This window comes from Balaenoptera acutorostrata, chromosome 5, assembly GCF_949987535.1.
Source record: "Balaenoptera acutorostrata chromosome 5, mBalAcu1.1, whole genome shotgun sequence".
NCBI classification, from domain to species: domain Eukaryota; kingdom Metazoa; phylum Chordata; class Mammalia; order Artiodactyla; family Balaenopteridae; genus Balaenoptera; species Balaenoptera acutorostrata.
In genome coordinates this window covers 19585515-19603720 of record NC_080068.1, presented here as the reverse complement: position 1 = coordinate 19603720, position 18206 = coordinate 19585515, and the positions used below count along the sequence as shown (strand labels likewise).

The following is an 18206-nucleotide window of genomic DNA, read 5'->3' as shown; positions in this document are numbered from 1 at the left end:
GGAGCTGGGAGGTCTCTTGGGGACCAATGTCCCGAACTTGGCTCTTCCACCTCAGAGGCACAGCCCTGAAGCCTTGCTGGAGCAGCAAGAACCTGTCATCCACATGGCTCAGAATAAAAGGGAGAAAAAAAAGAAAGAAAGAAAGAAGATAAAATTAAATTAAATTAAATTAAAAGGTATTAAAATAAAAATTTCTTTAAAATATTTTTTTACATAATTAAAAAAAAAAGAAAGAAAGAAGAGAGCAACCAAACCAAAAAAGAAATCCACCAATGATAACAAGCACTAAAAACTATACTAAAAACAATAAACGAAAAAATGGACAGACAGAACCCTAGGACAAGTGGTAAAAGGAAAGCTATACAGACAAAATCACACACAGAAGCATACACATACACATTCACAAAAAAAGAAAAATATATATATATCGTTGCTCACAGTGTCCACCTCCTCAATATGGGATGATTCGTTGTGCATTCAGGTATTCCACAGATGCAGGGTACATCAAGTTGATTGTGGAGATTTAATCCGCTGCTCCTGAGGCTGCTGGGAGGGATTTCCCTTTCTTTGTTCCCACAGCTCCTGGGGTTCAGCTTTGGATTTGGACCCGCCTCTGTGTGTAGGTCTCCTGACAGCGTCTGTTCCCACCCAGACAGGACGGGGTTAAAGAAGCAGCTGATTCGGGGGCTCTGGCTCACTCAGGCGTGGGGGAGGGAGGGGTAAGGATATGGGGCGAGCCTGCAGCGGCAGACGTCGGCGTGACATTGCACCAGCATGATGCACTGTGTGTTCTCCCAGGGGAGCTGTCCCTGGATCATGGGACCCTGGCAGTGGCGGGCTGCACAGGCTCCAGGGAGGGGAAGTGTGGAGAGTGACCTGTGCTTGCACACAGGCTTCTTGGTGGCGGCAGCAGCAGCCATAGTGTCTCATGCCCGTCTCTGGGGTCCGCGCTGATAGCCGCTGCTCGAGCCCATCTCTGGAGCTCCTTTAAGCCGTGCTCTGAATCCCCTCTCCTAGTGCACCCCTAAACAATGGTCTCTTGCCTGTTCGGCAGCTCCAGACTTTTTCCCGGACTCTCTCCCGGCTAGCCATGCCACACTAGCCCCCTTCAGGCTGTGTTCATGCCACCAACCCCAGTCCTCTCCCTGGGATCTTACCTCCGAAGCCCAAGCCTCAGCTCCCAGCCCCTGCCCGCCCCGGCAGGTGAGCAGACAAGCCTCTCGGACCGGGGAGTGCTGGTCGGCACCGATCCTCTGTGCAGGAATCTCTCCGCTTTGCCCTCTGCACCCCTGTTGCTGCGCTCTCCTCCGTGGCTCCGAAGCTTCCCCCCCCCCATCCACTACCCCGTCTCTGTCCGTGAAGGGCCTTCCTAGTGTGTAGAAACCTTTCCTCCTTCATGGCTCCCTCCCACTGGCGCAGGGCCCATCCCTATTCTTTTGTCTCTGTTTTTCCTTTTTTCTTTTGCCCTACCCAGGTACGTGGGGAGTTTCTTGCCTTTTGGGAGGTCTGAGATCTTCTGCCAGCGTTCAGTAGGTGATCTGTAGGAGTTGCTCCACATGTAGATGTATTTGTGATGTATTTGTGGGGAGGAAGGTGATCTCCACGTCTTACTCTTCCACCATCTTGAAGCTCCTCAGATACATTGTTTTTAATGACTACAGTCAATGATAATGAGGGTGGAAAAAATGATGACACAGATATTCTTTTATAGTTCTAGGAACTGTGCCAAATAATTCAAACTTTCTGTAAGGAGATTTAGAAATCAATTTAACCCTAATAATGTATGTATCCGTTACTTAAGGAAACCAGGCAAGTCAAAAGTATAAACAGGGCTTCCCTGGTGGCACAGTGGTTGAGAATCTGCCTGCCAATGCAGGGGACACAGGTTCGAGCCCTGGTCTGGGAAGATCCCACATGCCGCAGAGCAACTAGGCCCGTGAGCCACAATTACTAAGCCTGCGCGTCTGGAGCCTGTGCCCCACAACAAGAGAGGCCGCGATAGTGAGAGGCCTGCGCACCGCGATGAAGAGTGGCCCCCACTTGCTGCAACTGGAGAAAGTCCTCGCACAGAAACGAAGACCCAACACAGCAGCCATAAATAAATAAATCCCAAAAGTTAAAAAACAAACAAACAAACAAAAAACCTACTTTGAAACCTCCGAAAATTTGCAAGAATAGTAACAACATATGTTCTTCCCCTAAATGCTCCATTTAACATTTAAAAAAAAAAAAAAAGAAAAGTATAAACAAAGCTCATTACAATATACTTTATAATAGTCAAAACAATAGAAATAATTACATGTCTAGGTAGTTGCTGATTAAGCAAATTAGGACCTATTCAAATGATGAAATATAAAACAGCCATTTAAAATTATGATTATAAAGTATTTTGAAGTCATGAGAAAATGTTTTAGAACAAGTAAATGTTCAATATATGGTGGCTTTCATTAGCAAAAAAAACCCTAAAATGCAAAATTGCTTATATGACATGATCTCTACTATATAAAAATTACTTTAAGAGACTGAAAGGAAATATGCTAAAATTTTAACAGCTTATGTCTGAAATTGCAATGATCTTTTTTCTGTTTCTTTATGATTTTCTTATTTTTACAAATTATAGCAAGTAAGTGTCATTTGTATGGTCAGAAGTTAAATGTTATCGCTAAATGATGTCATTTTATTGTCCTTGTGTCAACAGACTATCACATGACGGGCAGCCATTGCCTGGACAACAAATTCTCCTCTTTCAATTGAGAATGTGCAAGTTGAGCCACCAAAGGCTGGGGAAGTTCATATTAAGGTAAATTTAAGTCTCTGAACCTTTACCTTTGAAGGCAAGGGTAAGGAAATCTTATTTCATTTTATATATATAAAATGAAATAAGATATATATTATACATATATCTTATTTCCATATATATATATATGGTACAAAATTTGCATTTTTGGTCTGTCCACTTTTCTTAGTAAAAGAAGAATCTTAAAAACTAAGATAAGTAAATAGAGTTAATGAGTGTTTGAGATATTCTTTTTTTTTTTTTTATAGCTACTTTATTTATTTATTTCTTTATTTTTGGCTGTGTTGGGTCTTCGGTTCGTGCGAGGGCTTTCTCTAGTTACGGCAAGTGGGGGCCACTCTTCATCGCGGTGCAGGACCGCTCTTCATCGCGGTGCGCGGGCCTTTCACTATCGCGGCCCCTCCCGTTGCGGGGCACAGGCTCCAGACGCGCAGGCTCAGTAGTTGTGGCTCACGGGCCCAGCTGGTCCGTGGCATGTGGGATCTTCCCAGACCAGGGCTCGAACCCACGTCCCCTGCATTAGCAGGCAGATTCTCAACCACTGCGCCACCAGGGAAGCCCGAGATATTCTTAATAATTGTAAATTATTGGTAGTTCACTCTCCCACTATAATTTTTTTAATTACTGAAATTTTTATTTAAGTCATATAATATCATAGGCCTAAACGCTTTACAGTGTGACCTAGAAGGTGTTCTAAGTGTTAGGTGCTTTAGATTTCTGAGGGAAAAGGGACAAGGAATGCATTTCCCCATACTTCTAGGATAAAAAGTTGATATCAACAAATACTCAGTAACTAAAAGACGAACTTTTCATCTCTATTGTTTCTGTGCTCACTAATTATAATTTCAGAATTTGTCTCAGAATTTGTCTGAAAAAGTACACCACGTGGTAAATTTCAGTCTCTAGGAATGAGCAGCTAGGACTCCATGATGGACTTCAAAGTGATTTGGAAGAGTTAATAATTACTGAACAGAGCCTAGACCAGGGATGGGAAAACACTGACCTGTCTTAGCAGCCTTGCCACTCTCAAATCAACCTCTGAATCAATATACCTCACATTTTACAAAATCATTAAATACCCAAGATTCAGAGTATTATTGCTTACAATCTTTTTAAACATTAAATTCACCTACCTTCTAATTTAAGCCCAGGAAATTCAACACTTAATTCGATGAATACAACAAAGACTGAAAACTATATGCTTCTAGTCCACACTGTATCTAATCAAAGTAGAAGGTATAAGGGGATGGTTAGAAGAGTAACAGAGAAAAGGAATGAAGGGAATTGGAAAGATACCAGAAGGAAAAGGAGATGGAGTGAAGGAGGAAAGTAGAAAAAGATGGATGGGCAATGAAAGACAAAACAGGAGAATATGGGAACTAACACTAAATAAATTATTATCTTCATGTCTGGCATTATGTTAAAGACTTTATTTCATCAATGAGAGATGGTAAAGAACAAAATGAAAAGTAATAAGAATGTACACAAAGAAACGAGTTTAGTATAACTGACTGCTATTCAGAAGCTATACTTTTCTATTAATCATTCACCCAAACAGCACTTAATTATTGCTTATTGCATACTGGGTCATCTGCTGAAATGTTTACTAGTTAATTAGCCAATGTTCCTGTTCTTACACTGGTATTCTCCTTACTACAAAGGTTACACCGTAAATAATAAATGAAGAATAGCCCACCAAGGTGGAAGTTGCAGCAGCAAGGACCTGAGCAATATCACCCTGAACCCAAAATAAAATCAAAGTTGAGGTTGAGGACTGGATCTGCCCATAACGACAGACAATCCCACCTCTGGTTTATGCTATGGACAGCTTCCCAGAAAGAGTTGTGCATTCTTATTTGGTATGTAGAATAAAACTAAGAAGGAGATTCCAGCCTGCTGCCTACCTAAAATATCACTCCTTGCCTTTGATAGCATCTTGAAGCCATTTTAGCACTGTGGAAACGAAAACCACAGCATTTTTCTCATGAGTATATCGCTTCACCCATTTGCCACAATCATATACCAAAGCTGTTCCCAGTGTTCCAGCTATAAATGCTGCCTCTCCCACTACAGATACTGGAAAAACTAGTCAGTATGCTTGGGCAAATACTTTCCTGGCTGAATTCCAGGCAGAGCAGTAATATAGTGGCTATGGTACAGGAAATGTTTCATTTCTATGATCAATGTAAGTGGATTAGGTCTATCCACAGACAAGAAAACTTAGGCCATTAACTAAGAAGTTTTAAAACTTCTCAATGTCAATTAAATTTTGCAACAGTTAGTTTAACTCAAACTCATTTTACATTATTAACTTAAAGAATGTTTTTAATATACTAGTTTAAAATCAATTTTCCCAGAGCATTGGGAAAACATTCCACAATATTGGGCCTAAAATTCTTGGTTTCTCAATGGTGCTGCTATTGATATGTGGTCAAAAAGTCCTTCATTGTATGCAATTGCCCCTCATATTTCAAAACTAGTTGATGACACAGGATGTACAAAGTAGATTTCAAAAGACCTAGTTTATTTCCAGGTCTGAACATGCATCATGTGACTTTGGGCAAGTCATTCTAAGCCTTCGAATCTCCCTTTCCACATCTCTAAATTGGGGGTGATAAGACCTGCCCTGTGTTTCTCTGGGTGCTGTTATAGGGATCAACTGAGATCATTCATGTAAAAAAATTGTTAATAATCAGTCTCAGATAAAAGAAAAAGAAAAATTCCAAACCAACTGATCCTTGGTTACTCAATTCCTATACAGATGATATCTTCAGGGATCTGTGGTTCTGATGATCATGCTCTAAAACGATTATTCCCAGTGAACTTTCCCTTAACAGGCCATGAAGGAGCTGGGATTGTGAAGAGTACTCGTGGAGGAATGAGCTCAGTGAAACCAGGCAGGAAATGGGCCACAAAAACCTTCACACCAACAGCCTGCCATTAAAATGCATTAACAAAACAACAAGGTCCTACTGTATAGCACGGGGAACTATATTCATTATCCTGTGATAAACCATAATGGAAAATATTTTAAAAGAATGTCTCTATGTGTATAACTAAGTCACTTTGCTGTACAGCAGAGATTGGCACAGCATAGTAAATCAACTGTACTTCAATAAAAAAATACATAAATAAAATAAAATAAAATGCATTAACATATTTACAGGAGAATAAGTTGGTTTGACTCTAAATTCTTTTAAGTAATCACATATCATGATATTAAATGTATCCAGTGATTCCAAGAGCCACACAGTTACTCTGCTGTCATTGCTAGCAATCCAGAGGGGCAGTGGTGAGCCAAGTATGCATTCACGGCCGAAAGGGAGTTGAGATAGGACTAGTGTACCTCTAAATAGATTAAAATCTCCTTAGGAGCAGGGACTGCTTCTTTTTTTTTTTTTTTTTTTTCAAATAGACAATAAAACTGTATTATAAACATTACACTTGCTAAGTGACTAGATCTTAATTGTTCCCAAGACTAAAAGAAATTATAATTATATGACACAATAGAAGGGTTAGCTAATGCTATAATGGCAGTCATATTGCAATATAAATGTATCAAATTAATATAAACTTACATGCAATTTTGTATATCAAACATATCTCAATAAAAACTTTTTCTAATAAATTGTCAACAGAAAGGGAAATTTCTATAATCTGGCAAGTTAATTTATTCTGACATAGTTGCAAAAGAATTCAGTATTTCTTTTTTTATTGAAATATAGTTGATATACAATATTATGCTAGTTTCAGGTGTGTTACTGAGTGATTTGATATTTGCATACATTATGAAATGATCACCATGATAAGTCTAGTAATCATCTGTCCCCAACAAAGTTATTACAATATTATTGACCATATTCCTTATGTTGTATATCACAACCCCTTGGCTTATTTATTTCATAACTGGAGGTTTGTACCTCTTAATCCCCATCACCTATTTTGCCCCCTCACACCCTCCCCTCTGGCAACCACCTGAGTGTTCTCTGCATCTATGAGTCTGTTTTCATCTTGTTTTGTTTGTTTTGTGTTTTAGATCCCACATATAAGTGAGATGATGTGGTATTTGTCTTTCTCTGTCTGCCTTTTTTCACTTAGCATAATACCCTCTAGATTTATCCATGTTATTGCACATGGCAAGGTTTCATATTTTTATGGCTGAATAATATTCAGTTATGTGTATGCATGTATATATATGTGTGTATATATATATATACACATATACATATGTGTGTATGCATGTATACACACACACACACGTATATATATATACACACACACACACACACACACACACACATATACCACATCTTCTTTATCCATTTGTCTATTGATGGGCACTTAGGTTGCTTCCAAATGTTGGCTATTATAAATAATACTACAATAAATATTAGTGTGCATCTATCTTTTTGACTTAGTTGTTTTGTTTTCTTTGGGTAAATACCCAGAAGTGAAATTGCTGGATCATATGGCAGTTCTATTTTTAATTTTTTGAGGAACCTCCATGTTGTTTTCCATAGTCTCCACATCTCCAAGAAGATAATGCAAATAGTAGTTAGTTAATTCCTCTCTAACTAAACAAATTCCAGTGGAAGTTTTGTGGACAATGATGAGTATTTGAAGGGAAAAGATAAGAGAGCAGAATTTGAGATTCTCCTGAATTTGAGATCCAGTACGTTTGGGATTTTTAGGGCAAATGAAAGTAAGATGTTCCTTATCTAAACTTACAAGAGATTTTTAAAGCTATCTAAACTCTGCAAGAGGCCAAAGGGGATTATTTCTGTGTTATAAACATTTGTAAGGACCAATATACGGACAAGGTTGTAGACCTCTGGCAAGGCTTTGTGAGGCTTTTTAAGTCTGTGATGACTGTGTTAATTTTCTTCTTAGACCCTACCCAGCCTGTCACTCTAGGGCCCAGGAGGGCTAATGACTTGATCCAAACATAATCAATATCCTCTCCAGAATTCTGCAACCTAAAAACCACCCTCTGTAGTAAGTGTCCCAGAAGCAGCCACTCCCTGCAGAGGGAAAGCTATTCCTTTTACTCTCTTGAAGTTAGCATATCTTGGACCTTAGCCCCACTAAAGAATACATGTCAGAGGCCTGCTGTGGGTCAGTCAGTGAGCCGTCATGGGGCAGGTAGACTCAATGGAAAGGGCTCTGCTATTATCCAGCTGGGCCACTTCAGGCAGGTACAAGCACTGTGGGATTTAAATCTTTCAAAATGAAAAACAAAAGGGTTAAAGTAGATGACATCTCTAAGGGTCATTCCTGGTTTTTTAGTCTATTTCCAGAGTAAAAGCAGACCTACAATTACCTATCCAGCAAGGAATAGCCCCATATTTCCATCATTTGCCCAAAAGAATAATGGGATTTCTGAAACCAGGTTATATGGTTTCTCCTTCAAAACAGCCATGGGCTATGTTATACTGGTTGTCATAATCCGTCCGCAGCAAGTTTTCAAACCATTCAATGAAACCTTTATATGAAATTTTAAAAATATAATAATATGGTGATATTATTGTATTTCTGTTCCAATAACATTTTAAATTAATGATCTTTTTTTTGTATATATACGAGATAAAGTCCTCACACTCATTATTCCACAGTGTAGAGAATGCAGTGCCTGCTTGCACCCCAAGGGAAACTTCTGTGAGAAGCAAGAGTTAGTAGATTTACCTGGCTTTTATTTACTTTGCCACTCTCTTATTAAATCGCTTATATTGTGCAAACACTGACCTGGAGCAAAGGTACTCATTTCTCTCTTTACAACTCCGTGTGTCTGTGCTGGTGCCGGTGCCTGTGTCACTACAGGACAGCGTTCTACCTTCTTCTGGAATAATGCTGGACGGGACTAGCAGATTTACCTGCAAAGGAGAAAAGATCTATCACTCTTTCCGCACAAGCACGTTCACTGAATATACTGTTGTGCATGAAAATTTCCGTGGTAAAAACTGATGCTGCTGCTCCCGTGGACAAAGTTTGTGGCATAGCTGTGACAGGCTATGGGGCCGCTGTTCACTCAGCCAAGGTGAGGAAAATCACTGTGTTAGTATGTCATAGTGATTTGCCTAGAAAACATCAAAACAAGACCAAAACGGTCCAAATGTTTCAACTAGTGTATATAGTTCCGAAAGTCTCAATGGTTGTTTTTGTTTTCTTAATTATACATGTCTCCAGGTTTGATTCCTAACACAATATGCCTTGTGAATTTGTAGGTCACTCCCGGTTCTACCTGCATGGTCTTTGGATTTGGATGAATCAGCTCAGCCGTTGCCATGGGCTGTAAAGCCTCTGGTGCTTCTAGAATCATCGGGGTTGATATCAATGAGGAGAAATTTCCCCAGGCAAGACCATTAGGGGTCACTGATCATCTCAACCCTCGAAACCTCAAGAAGCCCATCCAGGAGGTGGTCACGGAAATGATAGGCATTGGTGTCAACTTTGCTCTTAAGGCCATGGGACTCTCAGATACCATGGTGTGTGGGCTTGGGTCACAGTGAGTATAGGCAGACCTCAGAGATATTGCAGGTTCAGTTCCAGACCACCACAGTAAAGTGAATATTGCAATAAAGCGAGTCAACTAATTTTTTTGGTTTTCCAGTGCATATAAAAGTTATGTTTATACTATACTGTAGTCTATTAGTATGCAATACAATTAAGTCTAGAAGAAACAACATACACACCTTAATTTAAAAATACTTTATTGCTAACATATGCTAATCATCTGAGCCTTCAGTGAGTCATTATCTTTTTTGAAGAGTAACATCAAAGATCACTGATCCCATACCACAATAACAAATACAATAATAATGAAAATGTTTGAAATACTGCAATAATTACCAAATGTGACACAGACACAAAGGAAGCAAATGCTGTTGGAAAAATGGCACTGATAGACTTGCTCAATGCACACAAACCTTCAGTTTGTAAAAAACGCAGTATCTGCAAAATGTGAAGCACAATAAAACGAGGTGTGCCTGTAGATGCTTAATGGGTGGGTACACATTTAGCATAAAACTCACCTGTGGAACCCAAATCTAAAAATGGAATGTAAATTCACTCTAAAACATTCATCTTAAAAATAAAAGCAGAGACACGACAACCCAAAACCTATGGGATGAAGCAAAAGCAGTTCTAAGAGGGAAGTTTATAGCAATACAAGCCTACCTCAAGAAACAGGAAACATCTCAAATAAACAACCTAACCTTGCACCTAAAGCAATTAGAGAAAGAAGAACAAAAAAACCCCAAAGTTAGCAGAAGGAAAGAAATCATAAAGATCAGATCAGAAATAAATGAAAAAGAAATGAAGGAATCAACGGCAAAGATCAATAAAACTAAAAGGTGGTTCTTTGAGAAGGTAAACAAAATTGATAAACCATTAGCCAGACTCATCAAGAGAAAAAGGGAGAAGACTCAAATCAACAGAATTAGAAATGAAAAAGGAGAAGTAACAACTGACACTGCAGAAATACAAACGATCATGAGAGATTACTACAAACAACTCTATGCCAATAAAATGGACAACCTGGAAGAAATGGACAAATTCTTAGAAATGCACAACCTGCCGAGACTGAACCAGGAAGAAATAGAAAATATCAGCAGACCAATCACAAGCACTGAAATTGAAACTGTGATTAAAAATCCTCCAACAAACAAAAGCCCAGGAACAGATGGCTTCACAGGCAAAATCTAACAAACATTTAGAGAAGAGCTAACACCTATCTTTCTCAAACTCTTCCAAAATATTGCAGAGGGAGGAACACTCCCCAACTCATTCTACGAGGCCACCATCACCCTAATACCAAAACCAGACAAAGATGTCACAAAGAAAGAAAACTACAGGCCAGTATCACTGATGAACATAGATGCAAAAATCCTCAACAAAATACTAGCAAACAGAATCCAACAACACATTAAAAGGATCATACACCATGATCAAGTGGGGTTTATCCCAGGAATGCAAGGATTCTTCAATATACGCAAATCAATCAACGTGATACATCATATTAACAAATTGAAGGAGAAAAACCATATGATCATCTCAATAGATGCAGAGAAAGCTTTCGACAAAATTCAGCACCGATTTATGATAAAAGCCCTGCAGAAAGTAGGCATAGAGGGAACTTTCCTCAACAGAATAAAGGCTATATATGACAAACCCACATCCAACATTGTCATCAATGGTGAAAAACTGAAACCAGTTCCACTAAGATCAGGAACAAGACAAGGTTGCCCACTCTCACCATTATTATTCAACATAGTTTTGGAAGTTTTAGCCACAGCAATCAGAGAAGAAAAAGAAATAAAAGGAATCCAAATCGGAAAAGAAGAAGTAAAGCTGTCACTGTTTGCAGATGACATGATACTATATATAGAGAATCCTAAAGATGCTACCAGAAAACTACTAGAGCTAATCAATGAATTTGGTAAAGTTGCAGGATACAAAATTAATGCACAGAAATCTCTTGCATTCCTATACACTAATGATGAAAAATCTGTGAGTGAAATTAAGAAAACACTCCCGTTTACCATTGCAACAAAAAGAATAAAATATCTAGGAATAAACCTACCTAAGGAGACAAAAGACCTGTATGCAGAAAATTATAAGACACTGCTGAAAGAAATTAAAGATGATACAAATAGATGGAGAGATATACCATATTCTTGGATTGGAAGAATCAACATTGTGAAAATGACTCTACTACCCAAAGCAATCTACAGATTCAATGCAATCCCTATCAAACTATCACTGGCATTTTTCACAGAACTAGAACAAAAAATTTCACAATTTGTATGGAAACACAAAAGACCCCGAATAACCAAAGCAATCTTGAGAAAGAAAAATGGAGCTGGAGGAATCAGGCTCCTGGACTTCAGACTATACTACAAAGCTACAGTAATCAAGACAGTATGGTACTGCCACAAAAACAGAAATATAGATCAATGGAACAGGATAGAAAGCCCAGAGATAAACCCACACACATATGGTCACCTTATCTTTGATAAAGGAGGCAAGCATATACAGTGGAGAAAAGACAGCCTCTTCAATAAGTGGTGCTGGGAAAACTGGACAGGTACATGTAAAAGTATGAAATTAGAACACTCCTTAACACCATACACAAAAATAAACTCAAAATGGATTAAAGACCTAAGTGTAAGGCTGGACACTATCAAACTCTTAGAGGAAAACATAGGCAGAACACTGTATAACGTAAATCACAGCAAGATCCTTTTTGACCCAGCTCCTAGAGAAATGGAAATACAAACAAAAATAAACAAATGGGACCTAATGAAACTTAAAACCTTTTGCACAGCAAAGGAAACCATGAACAAGACAAAAAGACAACTCTCAGAATGGGAGAAAATATTTGCAAATGAAGCAACTAATAAAGGATTAATCTCCAAGATTTACAAGCAGCTCATGCAGCTCAATATCAAAAAAACGAACAACCCAATCCACAAATGGGCAGAAGACCTAAATAGACATTTCTCCAAAGAAGATATACAGATTGTCAACAAACACATGAAAGAATGCTCAACATCATTAATCATTAGAGAAATGCAAATCAAAACTACAATGAGATATCATCTCACACCATGTCAGAATGGCCATCATCAAAAAATCTACAAACAATAAATAAAGAGGGTGTGGAGAAAAGGGAACACTCTTGCACTGTTGGTGGGAATGTGAATTGATACAGCCACTATGGAGAACGGTATGGAGGTTCCTTAAAAAACTAAAAATAGAACTACCATAAGACCCAGCAATCCCACTACTGGGCATATACCCTGAGAAAACCATAATTCCAAAAGAGTCATGTACCAAAATGTTCATTGCAGCTCTATTTACAGTAGCCAGGACATGGAACCAACCTAAATGTCCATCATTGGATGAATGGATAAAGAAGATGTGGCACATATATACAATGGAATATTACTCAGCCATAAAAAGAAACGAAATGGAGTTATTTGTAGTGAGGTGGATGGACCTAGAGTCTGTCACACAGAGTGAAGTAAGTCAGAAAGAGAAAAACAAATACAGTATGCTAACACATATATATGGAATCTAAGGAGAAAAAAAAAAAGGTCATGAAGAACCTAGGGGCAAGACGGGAATAAAGACACAGACCTACTAGAGAATGGACTTCAAGATATGGGGAGGGGGAAGGGTAAGCTGTGACAAAGTGAGAGAGTGGCATGGACATATATACACTACCAAACGTAAAATAGATAGCTAGTGGGAAGCAACCGCATAGAACAGGGAGATCAGCTCTGTGCTTTGTGACCACCTAGAGGGGTGGGATAGGGAGGGTGGGAGGGAGGGAGATGCAAGAGGGAAGAGATATGGAAACATATGTATATGTATAACTGATTCACTTTGTTATAAAGCAGAAACTAACACAGCATTGTAAAGCAATTATACTCCAATAAAGATGTTAAAAAATAATAAATAAATAAATTAATAAATAAAATAAAAGCAATATATACTTAAAGATATGTCATTATAGTATACAAAGCTTAAACATGCAAAAGGCTACAATTCAAGTATTTCCTTTCCTGTATTCCTAGCTCTTTATTCACATACATGTTATTATATTTAAGTATGAACATTATTTAATTCACATACGCTATTCATGTGTGTTCTATATCAGAACCATTCATTTATTTGAAAAATGAGCTCCTATGCACCAGTGTGTTAAGTTCAGGGAGAATCAAATAGGCACCAGCCTCTTCGGTCAGACAGGGTAGAGGAGAGAACGTAGGCATTCAACACATTTCAGTGTGTACCTAATGTACATGGTCAAAGGATGAAGGAAGTAGAGGTAGTTATGTAACAGAAAAGAGAAAAATAAGGCAAAACAGAGGAAAGGGGAGAGAGAGCAAGGTTAAGAACCAGAAAAGGAAGTAAAATAGATTGATGTATATTGTACACCCTTAGAAAATAAAATTTTTTTAAATGAAGCTTCACACACACATATGTATATATTTGTTTTGTTTGAATAGAAATGATTTGGACAGAGAGTCACAGCAAGTGAGAAGTTCAGGCAAAGAATAGCATGTGTGGCCTTTGAGGCAGTGGGTAATTTTATCAAATAAACACATGGTACTTACTCTGTGCCAGATAATGATCTAAATGTTTTAAGTGTGATAAATCACTTAATTCTTATAGCAACTCTATGAAATAGGTAGTATTATTCTTCTTTTTACAAATAAAGAAACAGGCATAGGGAAGTTAAGTAACTTGCCTAAGGTCACACAGCAGCAGAGTCTGTGCTCTTTACCACTAAACTCTACTGGTTGTCTCATGAGATTCCATCACTGGCAGTGTTGAAGCTGAGCCTGAAGTAGCATCTGCCCAGGAAGAGGTTTGAAATCTAGGAACCCCACAATTCCTTCCACCACTGCTGGTAGTTGTTATTATGTATGGGAATGTGCTTATGGTCATTATTATCATTATCAGATTGCTGCTTGGGACTCCTGCCACCTGAACTATGGTGTCTGTAGGATCACTGGGCTACCTCCACCAAGTTCACAGCTTTGCCTTGATGCACCGAAGGTTGTCCCTGGACGGACACTGAAGGGTGTATGTTTAGGAGGTAGGTCAGTGAATAGAAGGAACCAGTTGGTTGCTCTCATGAAATCCCTTTCAACTTTGTAGAAACATGGAATTCAAAATTCCCCTCCTTGGGGAAACAGACCTATAATGGTAGACATTTCCAAAGACTTCTCCTCCAATGAATTGGTATATTTTGCAAATCAATTTTAGTTAATTTAATTAAATAGGTTTTTTAACATTCAAATAAAATTTTTATCTCCTGCAAAATAATTTTTGGGGTTTTCCCAGTGTTTGGAATAACTCAGTTAAGTTCAGTTCTGCACTGGTGGATTCAAAGTTTGTCATGCTATTTTAACAGCAATGCTTTCTGGATAATCACATGCACCAACTTGGTATTTGGCACTGATTTTTGTCTTCCCAGTGGAGTCCTTATTTCTGAACAATACTGACCAATAGCTTTACTAAATTAACATTCCCATCTCCATCCATTGCTCTGATGGAAAGTTCCCATGCCATCTCAATGTGTGTGAATAGAGAGATGAAGAAACGGTTGTATAATGGTAAGCCCAGGAGGTGGGTTGGAGACTGCTAGCTTATTTAAAAGGACTATTTTTAATCTCAGTAACATGTGAATATCGATCCAATTCTTTTCCAAAGGAGTTCTAGGCAACAGAACTGTCTGTAGCAGCCACACTTAGCAACAGCAGCCAACAGCTTCTGATGTACAATGAATTAATTATCTTCCATCTTCAATGACGAATTTTCAGAATACTTTACCCATCTCCATGACTTATTTGATTATTTTTCTTTTGGTTGGTTTGATATTTCTCAAATCTTATTACAACAACCTTTCTGTTTTGCAGATTATAAAACCACAGACTGTATTCCCCAGCTAGTGACTGATTACCTACAAAATAAAATTAATATGGATCCATTGATAACCCATCAGCTGCCTTTTGACCAACTCCACAAAGCTTGCGAGTTGTACCATGCTGGAAAAACGTGAGTGTTTTCTTTGATGATCTCCTGTACCCTGAACTCACAGAGAAAATGACTCTTCAAACGTTTCCAAGTGGTTTTGTGATAAAGAGATGGTTACTTGGACCTTCAGTATCTTTCACACACTCTACCCTATTTCCTATTATTACCAGAATAAGAAAAGGTTTTACCTGCAGGCTCCTCTTTGGGAAACATCTGTATTAACCTATTTCAAAGTAATGTTCGAGAATTCAGTATAACACCAAGAACCAGTCTACTCCACGTTGGTCAATTATGCATTATTTTTCTAGTTAGAGAAATGACCTAGAATAAATGATTTGACATTACTGGAGTCATAAAATCTTACAAGGACTCCTAGAAACAAAGGTTTAGACTCCACCCAGGGCACAAAACCTTTCTACGTCATTTCTTGACAGATGGTCAGTCTGCTCCAGCTTGCACACCTTCAGGGATGGAGTGTTCACTCAATGTGTTAATTTATTCACTCAGCGTATATTTAGTGATGGTGCACTATTTGCCAGGACTGTCCTAAGTGCTGGAGACACAGAGGAGAACAAGCAACAAGGAGTAAATAAGGACTTACTCCTGTGATGAATGCTTTGATTTTCTAATTCTGATTCCAAGCACATCTCCCTTTGATATTCTCTCCCTGCTCCTCTACCTATATCCTTTGCTTGTTTTAAGATATTTTTAAAATTTTTAATCCAGGTACTTAAAGTTTACCCTGCTATACCTTGTTGGTTTACACCTAGCATGTCAGCCCGTTTAAATCTGGAATGAAAAGCCACGAAAACTCATCTGAAATTTTAGAAACAAATTATCAAGGAGGTGGGTGGATCTAGCAGGCAGTAGACACACTGCAAAAGGAAAGGAACCAAGGGAACCCATTTATTCCTCCCTAATTAGACATGGAACTAGATTCTGGGGCTGATGGAAGCTGATCAGAAGCTGTAGCAGGTTTAGATGTCTTTGTGGTTATGCAGCCCGAGGAAATGGTGCTCAGAGCTGGGGCCTTCCTTTCACAGCTGATTTTCAATCCCGCTTTCACCAAATCCTATATTTCATATAGGTGAACTAGGTTGAAGGTGGAGTTGGGAGTGGGGATAGGTAAGCAATGCAGTGTTTCAATACGGTGCATAATTGCTTTGCTGAAATCACTGTTTCTCAAGGAATTCAATTGTTTTATTATTGCACTTTTATGTTTCAGCATCTGCTGTGTTCTGCTGTTCTGAGACCCTAGATGATGAAAGGTGCAAGGGCATCCTTGGGGACTTTATTCCTTTCCTTTTTCACCTCCCCAATTGTTCCAGTGCAGTGAAAAGAGGAGCAAAAGAGATGGGAATGCAGTGTGATTGCACAAAACGAAATAAGTGCATCTTGAATATAATTATTATAAAATAGCTTCTCAGAGAACAGATGTTACATAACTTTAAAAAGAGAGGTGGTGGGATTTGATTGATGACATTGTTGATATGTCCATCAACCCAACTGATCTCTGTCATTGGTCCATGAAAGTTGTCCCTGGTTATCCTTTATTCCTATTCTTCATAACGTACAGATTTCTTTGTATCTTTCACACCACTCTAGGGTTTACATGATGGTTTTGCTGCTTCTACAACACACTGGGGTCTCATAAATCTCTGGAAGGCTATCTCAGGACACAGTAAGCTATTTTCTATCCTGAGGTCTTCATACCATCCTATGCCTGTATCTATGACATGTTGAGGCACAGTTCCCATCTGCTTTCACACACACAAACACATTTGGGAATCTTGCCACCTGCACCCCTAGGAAGCATGCATGGGGCTCTCTCAGGGGAACTCATCCATACCTACAACCTCATAACTTCCTTTCAAGTCTTTTCTCTTCACCAAACCTAAACCAAAATAATCATTTCCTCATTAGGGTTGGGAGATTGGGAGAAGGGGAAAAAACAGCTCCCCGTATCTAGATTAGATTAGAGAGACACTAAGTTGACTCTAATGCATCGAAATTGTTGCTTCCTCTTATCAGTCTTTTCCTCTGTGATTGACCTTTGAACAATTTTATAAAAACAGAGTCTTAGTTAGTTGTATTTCTGTAGCCTTCATAATATCTCTTTTCTACGTCATAGCCCTTAGGGTGTTTCCCTCTATTTCTAACACTGTCTTCGAAATGTCTCCAGTTATTTATTAGTGAAAACTTCATTTCACACACTTACTTCTGTTTTCTTTACCACCAGTTGCCTCATGTTCTGTCCTCCCTAGGACAGTTGGGTAGGTTTTATATCTTGTCTGCTTTTGAAAAAAAAAAACAACCCAGATTTGAATCAGATAATTTCCCTAAGTAAAGAATTATTAATTACATAACATCTTTCTTAGATTTCAAGAAGTCAAAGTGTTATGGGGTCATTATTTCTCTTGTGAGACCACAATAGCACCATCACACTTTACGAATATTATCTCCTGGTTTATCGTTTACGGCAAGTCCTGTGCCTTTCATATCTTTATCCCCTGTATGTAGCACAAAGTAAGTGCTCAATGAATTTTTTTGAGAGAATAAATCAGAAAAATTAAAGCCAAATTAAGAAGCTTTGCTCAATGCTGTAGGCTAAAACAATGAGTATTTTCAGAAATAAGGAAGGCAGAAAGGCAGGAAGAAAGGAGAATAATAGTCTAAGAATCTCCAATTCAGAGAGCACCAGAATAATGAAGATGTAGGAAGATGAGATGATGGAACAGGGCTAGAATGGATAAGGATTTGTATCCACTGTTATGTTTAAAGGTGAAGATTAAAAATTATCTACCTGGTGATTTCAATTTTTATCTACTATACACAATGGATGCTGGAAGTTCGAAGAGTAATA

The 18206-nt window shown here is 38.5% G+C and overlaps 1 protein-coding gene across 1 annotated transcript; it reads left to right on the top strand.

The window, feature by feature from the left end:
* The first annotated feature begins 5558 nt into the window (after positions 1-5558).
* Positions 5559-16593, top strand: LOC103012612 (alcohol dehydrogenase 1-like). The gene is given in 8 exon segments (XM_028167004.2): positions 5559-5694; positions 8378-8465; positions 8620-8737; positions 8739-8831; positions 9019-9279; positions 14267-14402; positions 15226-15364; positions 16569-16593. Coding segments are annotated over 8 exon segments (996 nt in total).
* Positions 16594-18206: the final 1613 nt, after the last annotated feature.